The sequence below is a fragment of the Gopherus evgoodei genome, chromosome 13 (assembly GCF_007399415.2).
Source record: "Gopherus evgoodei ecotype Sinaloan lineage chromosome 13, rGopEvg1_v1.p, whole genome shotgun sequence".
Lineage (NCBI taxonomy): Eukaryota > Metazoa > Chordata > Testudines > Testudinidae > Gopherus > Gopherus evgoodei.
In genome coordinates this window covers 17,706,820-17,724,841 of record NC_044334.1, presented here as the reverse complement: position 1 = coordinate 17,724,841, position 18,022 = coordinate 17,706,820, and the positions used below count along the sequence as shown (strand labels likewise).

The 18,022-nt window shown below is 39.5% G+C and overlaps 1 protein-coding gene across 2 annotated transcripts in view; it reads right to left on the bottom strand.

Moving 5' to 3' along the window:
* PPIL2 (peptidylprolyl isomerase like 2) overlaps positions 1 to 18,022 on the bottom strand; it is a 123,860-nt gene that overhangs the window by 31,518 nt on the left and 74,320 nt on the right. For both annotated transcript variants that reach the window (XM_030582355.1, XM_030582356.1), the window contains 2 exons: positions 14,144 to 14,233; positions 11,338 to 11,371 (listed from right to left, as the gene is read on the bottom strand). In XM_030582355.1, the coding sequence (XP_030438215.1) occupies positions 11,338 to 11,371; positions 14,144 to 14,233 (124 nt within the window). The remainder of the gene's footprint in view (positions 1 to 11,337; positions 11,372 to 14,143; positions 14,234 to 18,022) is intronic.

The window sequence follows — 18,022 nt, the reverse complement described above, 5'->3', positions numbered from 1 at the left end:
CCTCCCAAAGAAATTATTTTTCAAAATGTACAAATGCTTTGTAAATTAATCTTATATTGTATAAGCCCTTTGCAACAAACTGAAGAGATGCACCTCAAGTACATGCAATATTTCAGAAACTATAATGCTAAAAAAAAAGGAGGTGTGGGCTGGGAATCACTCATGACAGCTGTGATTTTAAAATAAATATTTCAAGGGGGGCACAAAAATTGCAAAGCACTGAAAAAGTAGTGGGAGGGCTCCAATTCATAAAAATGATGGCTTACTTTCTATAGCTTTCTTCTTGTCACTCAGAAGAACAAGGTACATGGTAATAACATGACACTTGTATAGAGCTTTCCATCCAAGACATTTGACTCACAAAGCATTTTGCAAAGATTAAATCCTCCCTTGACCCCATGAGGAGAGGTAAAGTTCTGCCTCCTTTCACACACGGGGACAATGAGGCACAGAGGTTAGAAACTGCATTTTTACAAGTGCCCATTAATTTTGGGTTCTCAACTTAAAATGCTATAGGCCTAATTTTCAGAGATGTTGATGTCAGAGATAAATATAAATATATTACTGGGGCTTCATTCTCCCCTATGCCAAGCTCTATGCACTGCAGGATCAGGTGCCACTGTAGAGCTAGTCCCTAGGGGACCTTATGTCAAAGCAGAGCTGAGCTCTATTCTGACCTTGGTTCCTACTTTGGGGGTGGTGATGGTGGAGCAGGAGTTGGATCTGCTGGCTTTATACCACTGCAGAATTCCCATCTACCAGGTGGATTCTCTGTTGGGTATTTGCAGCCAGCAGCAGGAAGGGCTGGAGCACAAGAGAATCTAGCTAATTAAATTTCCTGATCAGGTACAAGTAGCACCAGCTGTAACATTCCAGCTCTGCTTTAAAAACGTGTATAGTCTCCTCTCGTTTCCTCCATCAAAGTGGATGGAATATTAAACCTGTTCTTGTCCATGCACACTTTCTCCTTTTGTATTCAGAACACTGGGAATACACAACAGCTGTTCCATTTGCACAGGAACTGGCAACATTCTAAATACTGAGAGAACTAGTCACACAACACCTAACCAGTTTGTTGTTATAAACAGCAGGAATAGATAGATCATGGATGTGAAATTCATTTTCAAATAATTAATCGTGAGAAAGAATGGCCATGACTCAGCTACTTGTTTTGAATATTGATTTTCTGGGTGCTTATTTTGTTAAAGAAACAATATTCTATTGCAGCTTTGGGAAAGGAAATAAAATCTTTCCCAACTGTGTTCCTGAAACGTTCAGTGCAAGGAAATTAGCTTGGCCTGCTAAGCAGGTATTAAACCTTCAAGTAAATGTATATCTAACTAACTTGGCTGCACACAGATGAGCCACTGAGAACCCTTCATTCCATGTTATATTTAATCTTTCTTGTTCCTCAGTGCTGTAGTTTCCCGTGAGGTGAACTGTTTCCCAGCACAGATCACTGGCCATTTAAATGTATTACTAAAATCACAGCAGCTTCATTAATGAAGTGTTAACAAGAGACCCGACAGCAATAGAGAGAGACATCAGTGCTAAATTCAAAAACCATCAGCCTGCCTGCCAGATGGAGCTGGTCTAATCTTAAAGATCTATGAAAATTTACAGAGAGTAACATTGCTATTAGCTTGGCTTATAGATTTCATTTTTTATGTTTATGAAACAAACCTTTCTTTAGCTATATAACTATGTATAATTATAACTATGTATGGATTATTTATATTTCACATAGGTTTAATGTCTCTTGCACTGAAGAATTTAGAGGCTAGGATTCTAGTTAAAACAGAAATCTCTTTTGAGGTTCTTTTAGTCTGAAGTCCTCGTATTAAGGGCTGTACATAGAAACAGCACAGATTGTGTAAAGAGACAAACTCATAAGGTCTGGAGTTTCCCTATTGTCCAAGATCAAACCCTTTCCATTAGTAATGGAGAAAAAATACTTCCATCATCTCATATGGGATTTATTTGTATAGAACAACTGATATCATGTGAGCCAAGCAAATTACTTGCAAATATACCTTGCAAAGAGCATTAAGTTTCTATGGAAATTGATGTTTTTCCAATCCCTGTTCCTTTTCCGGAGATGCATCTGTTTTTGATTTTAACCATCAAGAGTCAAAGAAATATCAATATTGGTTACAGATAACAGCTGAAATCCTAAATGGAGTTAAATTTACAAATATACTCCACTCACCCATAGCTTGATTGTGTTCAAGAACTGCAACCCTGAATGTACTAGACTGCCTGGGCCTGACTGTACAATCCTTCCTTATGCTAATGTGCACTTATATCACTGACGCCAACAGAATTACTTGCATGAAGAAGGCTTGCACAAACATATCCTACATGAACATCAATAGTCAGAATTTCAGCAAAGCCCTTCACACGCAGAAGTAATCGCAGCCGTACCCTGGATTGTCAGTCTACAACAGGGCTGGGAAAACAATGGCCCAGAGGCCACATCCGGCCCTTGAGCTCCTGCCAGGGAGTGGGGTCCAGGACTTGCCTTGTTCCAGCCAGGGAGTGGGGTTGGGGGTTTGCCCCACCCCGGGCCACTCCCAGAAGCAGTGGCATGTCCCCCATGTGGCTCTGCCTGCTGCCCCCGCCCTAAGTGCCATCCCCGTAGCTCCCATTGGCCAGGAACCACAACAAATGGGAGCTGCAGGGCGGTGCTTGCGGACAGGGCAGCGCATAGAGCCGCCTGGCTTCACCTCTGCATAGGAGCCAGAAGGGGGACATGCCGCTGCTTCTGGGAGCAGCTTGAGGTAAGCGCTGCCCAGAGCCTGGACCCCTGACCCCCTCCTGCACTCCAACTCCCTGGACCAACCCTGATCCCCCTCCTGCTCTCCGAACCCCTTGGTCCCAGCCCGGAGCCCCCTCCTGCACCCCCAACCCCTCATCCCCAGCCCAGAGCCCTTACCCGCTGCTGGAGCCCTAAACCCTCCCCACCTGCGCACATCAACCCCCTGCCCAGCCCAGAGCCCCCTCCTGCACCCTGAACTCCTCATTTCTGGCCCCACCCCAGAGCCTGCACCCCCATCCACAGCCCTCACCCTCTCCCACACCCCAACCCCTGATTTTGGGAGCATTCATGGCCCGCCATACAATTTCCATACCAAGATATTGCCCTCGGGCCAAAAAGTTTGCCCACTCCGATCTAGATTATAAAGAAGATTCCTGGTCTACATGCAACGTACACCAGATTTACCTCAGGACCAAACACTGAATTTGTTTATGCTGTGGTGAACTATTACATCCGCTCCTATATACATGTGCATGTATAAAGCTGGCTTTTTACTATTTCTGGGAAGCAGGATTTAGTGTAAAGTAAACCATGTCTGGGACTCAAGAGCAGCTGAGCATGCTAGTAACCTTATTCTCAGGGAACACTGTGCAGTTTCTACTAGACATAAGGGAAAAGTACAGAACAGCACTACTTCTATTCTAATTCCTCTAGGATTAACCAACCATGCATCACACAGCCACAGAGGAAAGAATAAACCACCCAAACTGCTATTGTTATTTGGGGGATAGGGAAATAAAAGAACGAGTTACTCCAAGTTTCATATCATATAAATTATTTTTGGTCAAGGTAAAACTACTATCAGATTTCAGCCTACTATTTAATGCTGCAAAATAAATGTCTGGGTTCAATATTTCCTTGTTTTAAGGCATCTGATACACATTGCTTTCATGCTGAAAGATAAATGTAAACTGTGATGAAAGCTTAAAGCAGGGGTGTCAAAAATATGCCCCACTGCTCAGATCCAGCTTGCTTGACAGACTAGTTTTATGCTGCACCTTTTCAAAGCCATTGCCCAGGAGAGGCAGGGGCATCTGTTGTTTTTAAGATGGTCCCACACATCTTCTGTACTACACAGGTAATTCCTCTAGACACTGGAGTAACAGGGGGGAAACAGCCCAACAGTAACAGGACAAAGAAATCTGGAGTTTAAGCACAATACATGTTCTTTTCTGATGTATTTCATTCAAGAAATTGTACCCAATACATCTCGAGAGGTTTGAATAAATGTATCAACTACTCTGTTACTGCTATTGGTTAGTAAACTGGCTGTGCCCTTTATTTTTTAAAGAATCTAAAAACTAAAATTTACTTAGCTTAAATGACTGAAATCCATCTAATTAGATGAAAGAAAAACTCTAGCCATTGCACAGTTCATGACCTATGAACCTCCAAGATTTGCTTAAAAGGTCAGTTGAGGACAGAAACCAAAACCAAATGTTACCATAGCTAGTGAGCGGTGCCTGAAGGTCAGAAGTGGGAGTCAGAGGAGAACAGGGGTGTTTGAATGCAATCCATGTTAAACCTGGGTCCCAGGATTCAGCTCTCTCTGGGAACCCCTAACATTGCAATAGCAGTGGATTCAAGAGTTTTAGGTAAGAAACCTGGTTCTTTTAGAAGCAGCAGCCTGGGTAGAGATTTGATTGGTTTGGGTTTTGTTTTGTTTTTTTTAAACTTTGTTTTTAAACAATACATCATGTAAATTACAGAAAAGATGACAATCATCATACATCATGAAAAAAAAGACATGAATAGACTGCAATAAACATGTTGCCTATTAAATAGCAAAAAGAGTAACTTAGATCAGCTTTAGTCATTTCAATTATTCATGGCTACTTATTCTGTATCTTAGTTCCTGATAAAATATCAAACTACGAACCCAGATTTCTAGTGTACAAGATAAAACAAGTTTTTCCATTTCTGTCTGGTAAATTAGCGATCATCCACCATTTCTAGTGGGGGGGAGGGAAAAGCACTGGAGTTATTGTAATCCTCACTAAAAAGGAGAGATAAAGTTTACTGTACAGCATATTTTACAGTCAGGTTCCCAAAGATTAATTGGTCATCAAGTTCCAGAGTAATGTACAACATCCTGTCCATAACAGATTAGAGGCAAATCACTAAACTCCTCACTCCACTTCTTACAGTGACAAAGCTGCAAGTCTCGTCTCAATTTTCATCCAGCAGATATAAAGCAGAGTTTGCATCCTAAAGAGTATAACTCTTATTGAGGAGGGCCAGGTGTAGATCAGTCAAACACGGCCACCTCATGCCGCACTGTTCAAAAGTCAAGAGATGTAAAGTCCTTCCTTCTTGCCTCTACCATGAAACAGGATTATCAACCAATGTAAATTCTCCTTTGGTCTTAATGGCATTTAGAAATCTCTCCCGCTGACCAACACTAGAGAGGGTGCCTATGACGGAGATGCCTCTATTCTCTTCTCTATGGATTGGATTTTCCATCATGTTCAATTTAAGTGCCTTTGAAATAAAGCTTCTCTCTCTCATGAATTCTTTGAAAATAGAGGGCACGAAATATCAAACATGCTTTTAATAAACTTGTTTATTTCACTGATTTTTCCCTTGGCTAGTCTCTCAGTGGTATCCAGACAGATTTCTGATTTTTACCAGTTAAGTGTCTTGCAACCAAATGCTCAAGAAAAAAAGTGCTGACAATATTAAACACAATCAGAAAAACTTCAGAGATTCATTTGATCAATGGTTCAGAGACTTTCAAAAGGATGAAAACAGTCAAGTTCTTTGCAGACCCATCTTCAGACAAACTCAAAAGACAGAGGCAAAGTAAGCTAAAGGTGACAGACTTAAAATGCTCCAATCTAAGTTTTGGGAGGGAAACAACAAATTTCCACAAATTAATTCTAAATTTTTGGGGCCCTGCTTTAGCAGCGGAGGTCAGCTGGAGTGCATGAGCTAACAGTACATGCGTTTAAAAGACACTAGGGGCCCAACACTCTCAGCGGAAGGTGTTTGCATTCTGTCCATACTTCAAGCTGGGAAGTAAACCCCAGCTTGAGGAGACAAACTCAAGCTAACTCTTCTTGAGCTAGTGCTCTAAAAACAGAGTGCAGCCCTGGTAGTGTGAACAGTGGAAGGAGCTAGTCAGCCCGAGTACATGCCTACCGTCTCAGACAGGTAAGTACACTTTCGGTGGCTAGTACCTCCTGTTACTTTGCCACAACCCTATCTTTGACATGCTAGCTTGATCACAGCTAGTATGGATATGTCTCCTCGAGCAGGGAATTACACACCCAGCTCAAAGGGTACACATACCCTTAGTGTGACTGATTAGAGACCAAGTTCATTAACCTGTAGGTCAGGTCACAATAACAGGAAGGGAAGGACAGAGGCAGGAGGGATGCTGTTTTGAAGAAATTAATGTCTCCTTTTGCTTTATGCGTATGCACACACACACAGAAGTGCATAACTGGTGACACTTCTGAAATGTAGGAGTACATTTTCAAAGGCTGGCAGTTAGGCACCTAACTCCCACTGATTTTTCATACTGGCAGTACTGGAAAATTTAACCAGCTACTCATACTGACTAAATTCTGCCTTTTTTTATCCCTAGAGGAAGCAGTCTCCTTTGGTTTCAGTGCTGATCAATTGTATTCCTAAAGTCATATGCCTAGTTCATTTTGGGAAGAACTGCAAAGTGGAGTACAATTTAAAACTTTTTGTGAAATCCCAGTTAATCATGTCCAGTTGCTCCCACTCAAGTTGGGACATCTTATTGCGCAACCTTTGCAATTCACGTTTAAAGACATTAAAATCATATACTCTTCCCCCCCCCCCCTTTTTTTTTTTTTTTTTTAAAGTCACAGTAATTTTCACAGGCCAAATGCTTCCTTTGAACACAAGCTCCAAGTTGCCACCACTGTGTTACATACTCTACAAAGCATAGTATGAGATTTACAAGTTAAGGCCAATCCTAACAGAGGTCTGAAAATTCACTTAGAGAAAATATATGATCTTAAATAAGAACAGAAACAAACCGCTCCTACTTTCTGAGGTTTCTCTAATGCAGATATATAGCCTGTTGGCAGGGCCGCCCAGAGGATTCAGGGGGCCTGGGGCAAAGCAATTTTGGGGGCCCTTTCCATAAGGAAAAGTTGCAAAACTATAGAATATTATATTCTAGTGGGGGCCCCTGTGTGCCCCATTCCCCCCCACCCCCATCCCCGTGTCCCTGCCTGTTGAGAAAGTTTCAGAATTGACAGAATGACTCAAGGAAACCCCCGTGAACACTTACCTTGAACAAACAAGCTCTTGGGACAATGAAACTAGTCTATCATATGGAATTCCTCAAGCTACAATGAGCATGGATTTACGCATCCCACTCTAATTAGCATTATCGGGAGTAATAGGCATAAACATTAGTGCTCCACGAGCCCTTATTTTTTAACTAGCCAATCTTGAGCACTTTTCTTAATGTGGAGAGGGGAGGCCAGAGGCTCTTAAGAGACTCTTCATTTAACACATACAGAGAATTAAATACTCAGAACTTAAGCTGAGCCTTGTTTTAACTCCCTAAGGCAACTGGCCCAGACACTACACTTCTGAACACAGGACAGAGAAAACATTGCAGTTATCTCTAGGTCAGAGTTTGAATTCTCCAACCTTCACACAGTTGTCTCGTCATCTACCTATCTGCTGCTGAGACCCAAAATTCCTTTCTTTTCATAATTCTCAGGATGAGGGGCACTGCAGATATGTCATCCTTCTGTAGTGAAGTATAGACTCCGTCCAAAATGCTGACAAACAATTTTAAAATGGGACTGGTGACTCTCAGTGTTGGACACTATGAACTCCCTGCTCCAAACATCTTCTGCTCCCCTTCAATCGTTCTCCAACTTTAAGTGCATGGATCTTGTCACTTTCTTCCATGAAAAGATCACTACCACATGAATTTCACATCTGCCAATTCTTCTACCAGTATGGTCCCATCCATTGTTCTTCTACTGGTCTCGCCTAACATCCTTCCTGGTGGCATCTTTGCAGCAAACATAAACTTCTTGAAATTCAATGCTATTCTTTGTTGAATTGTTTTCTGCGGCCTCCAAATAGATATTGCAAAAAAGACAAGGGTCACAGCAACAAAGTCATGAGTAAAATTTTCAGAAGTGCCTAGGTCTCTCTTAAAATTGGGACTTGCGTCCTTTTAAAAAATTTTACCCCATGTGCTTCACAAATAAGATACCTGAGCTTTCACCAGTATTCTCATGAAACACTTCAGTTTTCTCACCAAAGAGATATGGCGCCAACTAAGATGACGTACTTGTTTTTCCTGTTTGTAGCCTTTGTGATTTCCCCATCATCTGGTTGCTTTCTGATAAAGGAATACTTGACAAAAGCCAACAAGTTTCCTTAGTAGGGGATTTTTGATAAATTCATTTAATAAAAAGTTCTAAGAGACAGATTAATTTTATTTGTAAAATATAGGTTCACTCCCCTGAAATGAAATATATAAAAGCTCTGATTTATCAATTAAAACCTTGTCTAGTTTTTTTAAAACAGATAAATGATTACAATGGTCCTTTCTGGCCTTGGAAATCTACGAGTCTGACGCCCAGTATAACACAAACCATAGAACTTCCTCAAAATAGTTCTGCTGTCCTAGCAATGTTGGCCATCTCTTACTCTTTTATTTCTACTTAAATTGTAGTATTTTAGCACTATTCAAACAGTACTTCTCTTCGAAACAAGAGCTATATCCGATTCTTACAGAAAAAACAGAGGAGACTGTGCCATGTCAGGATTGTACCCTTCAATGTTGATACCAACAGGTCCTGCCCATTGACCCAAAAGTTCAACTTCAAACTTAACTTTCTAACAAATACTTCTTTAGTCATTCTGTGGTATATGACTTATACCAGGACTCTGAATTCAGAACATTATTTATTCTGAACCTTTAAATGAGGCTTTGGTTTGAAACATAATCCTGGTCTTTTTCAGAGCTACTCAGAGAACAGAATTAAGCCATTTTGTGAGCAGAATAGAGCTGTATTTCATGTTAAATCTGTTATTTTAAAGCAACAACACAGTAGCTAACAAAACAACAGAAGCTCAGGACTGCAGCTGTGTTCAACAACCCAGGCCCTCCGCATACAATGACTCCACATTTGAAAGCAACAGAAAAAACAACCCTGCGGTTTCCCAATTTAATCAATTGCAAATGAGAGGGAGTTTAGAATATTTTGATTATAGCATTTAAACTCACTGCTCTCAGAGTATCAAAACAGTTATTTTATCCTTCTTGTTCATTTGCTTTATGATGTGCCAAAATAATGAGAGAGAAGGAAGAAGCCTGGAGAGTTTCTGCCCCTCGCTCTCTTTTCTTTTCTTTTTTTTTTAAATAAATGTCGTTTTTGCATAACTCAATATACCCATCTCAGAAACACAGACAAAAAGATTCAGCAAGACAATCTCAATCTTGTTTTTTTGAAAGGCTGCATGAATGTGCACTGTCAGAAACAGAAATATAATAGTTGTAACTGTTTGCTCACCCTATGTGCATCAAAAATAGTAAGTAAGTATGATCAGAGATGATTAGTGCTTAATGAAGTATAAAAAGATAAAATATAATAATTAGATGACAATAGCAAATACTGACTGAATAAAGCAGACAAAAAGTTGCTTTGTAAAACTAAAACCTGCTGCAGTTGCATCACTCAGCTGTGCAGAAGTTGTTAGGTAATCAAGAACAAATCTTGAAGATTTCCCCCACAGTTGTTTTAATTGTATAATTTTAATGACTATAGACACACAGAAAGGGTTGAGAGTCCTGTAGGAGCACAGCACTTCTAACAGCTCTTGTCACATCAAGTATTTCAAATACGTTTTATTTCTGATTGGAACCAAGTTAAGGTCTTTAAAAAACGTAGGCCTGAGGAAAGTAAGTCTTGTTGCTTCTTTATTTGAAAAGTTGATTTCTGCAATGTCTGGATTCTCCTGAACTAGAGCAACTTTTTGAAGAGCTGCTGGCACTGTCAGAGCCACTTGGGTATAAACTGACAGTTTTAGGAGAACTGCTACAGGCTTTCTAAACCTCAGGCAGGACCCCAAGGTCTATAGTAGATTCAGAACCAATTAAAATGAAGTAAATAGAAGAAAACAAGATGAAAAAAATCAGAGACTGTTCTTTCTGGTTTGGGATTCCATCCTTCTATCAAACTCTTTCCTAAAATGAAAGGATACACATTATGGATTCCCCCCACCCCCCAGCTTTATTTGCATTAAATTTTTAACTTTCATTCAAAATTGCAACTCATTCCTAACCTTCAATGTAACTGCTTTGTCAGCTTTGGACCACTTTTCTACAGATTGTTAATTGTGCTGCATTTCGGGTATTTTTATGATTTGCACAATTGGAGCTTAGAATGACATCACCTAGTCCATTTTCATTCCACAACAAGATTTAAACTCCTGCCTATAGAAGTGAAAGGCTACTGGGGTACAGCACTACCCCATTTAAGTACCTCTATAGTCCCCTAGCACTTCTTTCATTTCTCTTTTTTAAAGATGTTCCTAATTATGCCTTTAGGTACCTTCAAACCAATAGTCATCTTCTAATGGCATCAGAACATATTTCACCGGACAGTCCAAGAGTAACAAAATACATAATAAGTAACCGATCTTTTCAATGGGCTTCAGCACTCAAAACACAGAATCCCTAACCACTCTGATTCAGCAGTTGCATAATCTTTCATTAATTTAAGCTCTTTATGCTCATTGGGGTAGAGTCTTGGAGAGTCCAAATATATCTGAATTGATAAATAAATAATACACACTACAGTATTTAACAATTACATAGACATCCCTTTGGATGAATAGATTGTGTGAGCACAGGAATACACTATGTGTGTACAGGTAAGCAGCACACGTGTAACTTCACAGTAGAACAGAATGCGGGGGAACTCCTGGGGCCTCCCTGACAAGCAGCTGTGAAGGCTGGATGACATTTGGTAGTGAGCAGGCAAAACTGATTTGTATAGGTGTGCAGAGAACCAGTTTACAGCATCAGGTAAGCTCATAATGTATCTTATATAGAACAGGATGGTCAATGCCCTGAGAAGCCTTCACTGCAGTAGTAGGAGCAACTCTCATATATGTCTTTTCTAATCTATTTGCATTTCTACGGCAGCTGTCACCATTGTATCTAGATCACAGAGGCTAGGAAAGAAGAACAGGCAGAATAAAGTATCAACAAAGTGATCCCTAGAAGTTAGGAACAAAAATGGGAAGAGGCAGGGCCTAACAAAGGGATTAATTCTAGGGGAATGAACAGTATTTAGCCACTTACTAGCCTCAATGGGTTTCTAAGATTTCATTGATATGGAATAAAGAGAGAACCTTCCTTTAGTACATAATATTTTTTCCTTTTTATAACACAATCCCAGCACACTGAATTGTGAACAAGACTCATGGAAATTCTCTCTCTTAATACAAACCAGCCAGTAACACGTCTTTATACAGCACTTTGTATTTACACACACACTTACCCATTCCTGTTCCAGTAGGATCACCTCCTTGAATCTGCAGAATTAAAAACAAAATACTATATCCTATAGTATACTATAGTAAAATATGCCTAATATTTAGATATGAGAAATAAAATATTTTCACAAGAGAGAAATTCTGCTCAACTTTTCTTACTTCTAAATGGTGTGTTGGGCAAGCTAATAAAGAGAAAATTATTACAACTAGTTTGGGGCTTCTATCATCAGTTGGTTGTCATATGCTCCTGGAAAATCATCTAGCAGAGTGACAGGTTTATAACAACAACAGGACTCCTGTGGACAAACAAGGAAAAATAAATGAACTGTGTCTTGTACAGGTTAATGGAAAAATATCTTTTCCATCACCTGCTGTGCCCTAAGTTACCCAGTCGATGATGCACTGCATTTAAAGTCTGAAAAGTATTTAGTTTTACAGTCAAAGCTCCAGCAAGAAAAAAGAGCTTTCTGCACTTGCTTCCATCTTTCTGGCACTATATTCATTTTATGAGTTGTAAGAAAAATCCCAAAATAAAGCCAACCAACCAAGATATCCATTGTTTACGTAGGACCTATACAAAAACAATCTTTTGGATTTTATTGCTCCAAAGTCAGCAGAGGGAGCGTGCAAGTTAGCTGAAATCACAGTGAAAGCACCATTTTAATTTTGATATAAATCTAGGAACACAGTGCTGTCAAATGGAGAAGTCACTTTCTTTTTTTTAGGATCACAAGACCCAATCTAAAGATCACTGAAGTCACTGGAAAGACTCATTGACTTCAGTGTGCTTCAGAAAGTAAAGACTCATCTACGCTACTGGCGGGGGTCAATCTAAGACATGCAAATTCAGCTACATGAATAGCGGAGCTGAAGTCGACGTACTGAGATCTACTTACTGCGGTGTCTTCACTGCGATAAGTCGACAGCTGACACTCTCCCGTTGACTCCGCTCGTGCTTCTCGTTTTGGTGGAGTACCGGAGTCAACAAAAGAGCACTCAGCAGGCAATTTATCGCGTCTATACTAGACACGATAAATCGACCCCCACTGGATCGATCACAGCCCGTCGATCCGATGGGTAGCGTAGACAAGCCCTGTGTTGCAAAAACTAGTTACAATATTTTGTTCCATTTAAGGGAATGTCTGCAGTGCCCCAGGCCAGTGGTTCTCAACAAAGCATACGTATACATGTTGGGATATGCAGTGGTCTTCCAGGAGGTATATCAACTCATCTAGATAGTCCCCTAGTTTCAAAACAGGCTAAATAAAAAGCACTAGTGAAATCAGTACAGAATACAATTTCACAGAGACAATGACTTCTTTATACTGCTCTCCATATATTGTATATGGAAATGTAAGTACAATATTTATATTGACATTTATTTATTTATAAATATATGGTAAAAATGAGAATAAGCATTTTTTCAGTAATAGCGTGCTGCTGTAAGCAAGTAGATTTTAAGTGAGATGAAACTTGGGGATATGCAAGACAAATCAGACACCTGCAAGGGGGACAGTCTGGAAAGGTTGAAAGAAACTGCCCTAAGGTGTATGAGTGTGAGTAGCATCACTATAATGGCTTGATTTTAAGACCTATGCAAATCAATGCTAGCATCTTTCCATGCATTTTAAGGAGCTGGCATACTAATGAGGTGTCACAAGGGTGACATTTGAAACAATTATTCATTCAAAACTAAAGTGCAGCAAGTGAACTGTTTACTTGGCATGGCTTGTAACCAAAACTAATTTTTTGTTGTTTTGTTCAGAATATCAGAATGGGTCACTAAACGAGTCTTTTAAACAAACAGGTTCCGAAAACCTTTGCTGTGAGATTAAACCTGACCCGTGCTTACAGAAGTTCACAAACACAGGCTGAGGTTACTCACCTGGGTTTGATCCTACATAATGCTAAGCACTCTGGGCCGCAATCCACAGTACTTAAGAATGTGCTTTACTTTAATCATGAGAGCAGTTACACAGAAGTTAATGGGACTACTCACAAGCTTAATTGTAAGCATGTACTTCGGTGATTTGATGGATTGGAGCAGAGTGCTCAGCACCTTATAGGACTGAGTCTTCGGTTGGGAAACCTTCTCTCCCCAAGTCAGCATACCTTACTTCCTCTCCAACAGCTGTCCTCAACCAAAGAGGTAAGAAAGGATGTAGATTTCCATGACTTGTATGGAGAGAGGGCACACCCTGGGGCAGGTTCCACCGGGAGGTTCGACTTCAGTGAACACCCAAACAAACCTTCAAGAGTTAGCCAGTTTTCTCTAGCCCCTGTATACCAAAACTACAGAGATCAGTTCCAGAAGTCCCTCAGAAACTGACTTCCTGATTGTTTCAGCTAGGGCTGTGAACCTCACTAAATGAAGTTCAGATATTTTGGATGTAAAAATATGTATCTTGTAAACCAAGTGTCAGCTGAATGGGATTTAAATGGGCTGAGAAATTACCCACCCAGATCAGGGTTTTGAGCTGTATTCACTAATGGCCAGATACAAAGCTTGCTGAAGACAACAGGAGTCTGGCCAATCAGGCATTTCGATGGACTTTGAATCAGGCTCTGAGTGACAGTATTCTTCAGTGACAGCTGCTAGGTGATCGAATTTATACATCTTGCCCTCACTACATGAGGATAATCCTTGTTTCCAAGATACATTTTTCATGACCATCTCTAGTGTACACCTACTTGCTCCAAGGAAGTAACTGAAATTTTAAATTAACACTTCTAATATATTCAACTCCTATTTCGGGGGAATAATGGTGACAAAACCTATTGTGCATTATGTAGCATTTGTTCAATACTCACCACAAAATTACGAATTGATCTGTGAAAAATAGTTCCATCATAATAGTTCTTCTTGCATAGCTTGATGAAGTTTTCACATGCTCTGGGTGTCTGAAAAAGATTAGGTATTTAATGAAGCAATGTCTTTGGACAGTAAAATCAATGATTACATTGTTTAAAATGATCGCATTTTGTCTGTGTCTGTTACAAAGGACTAATTAGTCAGGACTCTGATTAAGAGTTCCTACTAGTTTACAGCAACCACAACAAAAATCCTATAGAAGAGCATATTGTATATGAGAGAGACACCTTGTACAGCAATATGTGAAAGGCAGTTCTCCCAAGTGGCACGGAAAGATGCTGAACATTAGTCTCATTATGCATTGTTTTATTTTTAGAATATTTCCCAGTGAAATCAATGACAATAAAGGGGATAATGCTGGAGACCAAATTCATCTATTTATCCCTAACGAGTCCCAGCAACATACCTCAATCCTGTTCTGATGAGACTACTTCCAGATTTGAAAGAGTGGCTCATTCTTCAGGCTCATTTAGGCCTTGACATCCTTGCTTAACAATTACACAAGGGAACACAATCATGCCACTTAGCATACTGTTCTGCTGCGATAAGAGGCACCTGACTACTAAGAACTGGACTGGCATCACAAAAGTCACAATATTTTATATTAATTGGTTCAAAGAAACTGATGACTTATTTTCACAATCTAAAAGTAAATCTTAGCCAGTTATGTTAGATACATTGCATATTTCTCCTTTGCTCTTACAGTGTGAATGAAAGATATTTATCCTCAATCATGGCATTCAAACACCACTTAGTAAAAAACCGCAGCACAGATGACCTCTGATATTCCAAATACTTGTCTTTCCTTTATCAACATAGTTTCTCTTTTCTGCAGTGCCAGGATGGAATCCCTCATAAGTAGAGAAACAGCCTGTCTTAGTTTGGACATGCTTTCCCCCCCTCAGTTGTAAATTATGGAAATAATATGAATCAAATTTCATAGAAGAATGTCTTAAACAAGCTGAGCTGTAATAGGCTTTAGAAATATTCTTATTGCGCTCTGCGTGTGATAACAAGCCCCCAGCATGAGCACAAGACTCTGTAAATTAGTCGAGATAAGCTTTCAAGAGTTGGAACCTCTTTCTGAATAAAACTGATGCATTTAGCATTGACATGACACCAGTATGGCTCATTTGTAATGTTGCTCTGAGATCTCCAGCAGTGACAGAGGCAAGACTCAGGGCAAGTCTACACTAGAGCGCTACATTGGTGCAGCTACTCAGATGAAGCTGCGTCTTTGTAGCACATCTGGTGAAGACGTGCTATGCTAATGGGAGAACATTCTCCAGTCAGCATAATTACTCCACCTCGGCGAGAAGCAGAAGCTATGTTGGTAGGAGGGAGGGCTTTTTCACACCCTGAGCAACATAAGTTATATCAACTTAGGCTGTAATGTAGGCCTGCCCTCAGTCATGAACACAAAACGCCTAAAACATTACTACAAAAGTAAGGCACGGTCGCACATTCTACAAAAAAATAAAAATAAAAATAAATGAACCATATTTTTTATAACGTTTAAAAATTAAATGATCTCTCTGATCCCTTTCCCAAAGGGAAACTGTGCTACAGTACAGCCTCAGTTATCTAAATCTCAATCGCCTGAAACTCCCTGTTTCCTGGAAACAGGGTCATGTCCCACACTGCCTATTAATTACACTGAAATTTCCCTTGATTGGCCACACATTCTTTGTCCTTCATGACATGTGGATAATCAAGGCTGTACTATATTTCCTCTTAAATCTACCCAACATATAGAAAATGAAGCAGACAGCTACAGTGGAAGACAAACTAGCTAGACTCAATTCAATCTAATGCTAACTGTGATCTCAGCTTTGAAGTGTAGCTTATTATTAGATTAAAATATCTGTTTTATGACAGAATGATACTTAATCATATATTTGTGCAACATCCTTAGGGCAGCTTATGTCACACATAACCAATAATTTCAAACAGGAAGGTCTATATACGTTTTGATGTTTATAGTACATCTAAACCCTTTTTTGAAGTTATATACACACTTTAAAATAATATGCTTGTAAAATCTGACCAGGGAAGAATCATGTGTGTAACAGAAAATACCATAATAGAAAGAGTGCTGTACTAGAATCAAGAATGGAAAAGCTACGGATCATGAAAAATGCCTGGAAGGACATTACAAGCACAGAGGTTTTTGCATTTTTAAAAAGAAATTTTTCCTTTCTGAATCAGAAATGGAATTGGCAGCTTTTAGCCTAAGGCAGTGCTCCTCATGAGAATCAAAAAACTCTTTGGAGAGAGACAGTTAATTAGTTCTCTTGGGGGGAATAAGGCAACCTGTAATTAATTTTTTAAGAAAATGAAATTAGCTGAAAGTTGAATCCCCAGAGGGAATATGGAATTTAGTGCCAAACTGTTTTAAACCAATAATCAATCCACAGAATGCTGATAATACACTTGCCACATAAATTAGGTATTTATGTTGAAAAACATGCTCTGTAAAACATAGAGGAAAAGTACTTTTTCTGCTAATGAATTTTTTATTCACAGCAGGACCTGTGCTGACCCACCTCTCTGAATAGGTTTCCAGTTATTATATCGGTTCTCAGAAACTAGGTTTGTGTGTGCAGCTGTTGAAAAGCAGTCTAGCAACTACGTAAGAACCATTTACTGCAAGGTTTTCTTTAAATAATTGCTACCAAACTGGTTCCCATGGCACCTCATGCATCATACAACAGACATACACTTTCGCAGGTAAACAGTATCTTAGCAACATTACTGTTACCATTTATGGTGGACTTTTTTTGTACAGGAACCAATAAAAGGTTTTCATTAGCAGACACTAGTTTTAATCATGTGGCAGACCCTAATGGTTACGTTGTTTCTTCAAAAACTACTGATAATCACAGCTTGAAACCTGTGGTGAAACTGGGCCACAAACTTACCCTAGTTGTGAGTTTAATTGTAAGAAGTGAGTGAATGTTCATAAAGTGTCACTAATAACTGTCTTATAACAACAAACATTAATGAGAAAAAATACAAAAGAGATGGAAAGCCTGAATTAGTCCAAACAAAAAGTCTTACTGATATAACTCAAGGACTGTGTTAAAATCACATCTGGTAAATAAGAAAAACATAGAACCAGAAATCAGTGAACCCAAATTGACGTGTCAGACACTAGGCTTAACTGATGGACAAAAATAATGAGCGGATGATTTATTCCCTCCATCACTCCATCTTGGAACCCTTAAAGTATTTTTGAGAATGGGGCAAATTGGCTAGTGGAGCAATCATGACTGCCACCCAAGGCCTTCATCATCCTGATCCTTCCCTAACCAGACCAGGCCAGAGAGAGGGACCAAAAGACATTGCCACCTTTGCTGGTTCCAGCTGAATCCCAAGCACCACCTGTGATGAAACGGGATCAGACTTTAAACAGCAACAGCAGCTCCAGCCCATCTCAACTAACTTCTTCTCTCTTCCCCAAAAGGACAGTTATTACCATCTTTGACACCATATAAGACAGTGGTTCTCGACCAGGGGTACACATACCTCTGAGGGTATGCAGAGGTCTTCCCGGGGGTACATCAGCTCATCTAGATAGTTGCCTAGTTTTACAACAGGCTACATAAAAAGCACTAGTGAAGTCAGTACAAACTAAAATTTCATACACACAATTATTTGTTTATATTGTTCTATATACTATACACTGAAATGCAAGCAAAATATTTATATTTCAATTGATTTTATAATTATATGGTAAAAATGAGAAAGTAAGCAATTTTCCAGTAATAATATACCATGACACTTTTGTATTTTTATGTCTGATTTTGTAAGCAAAT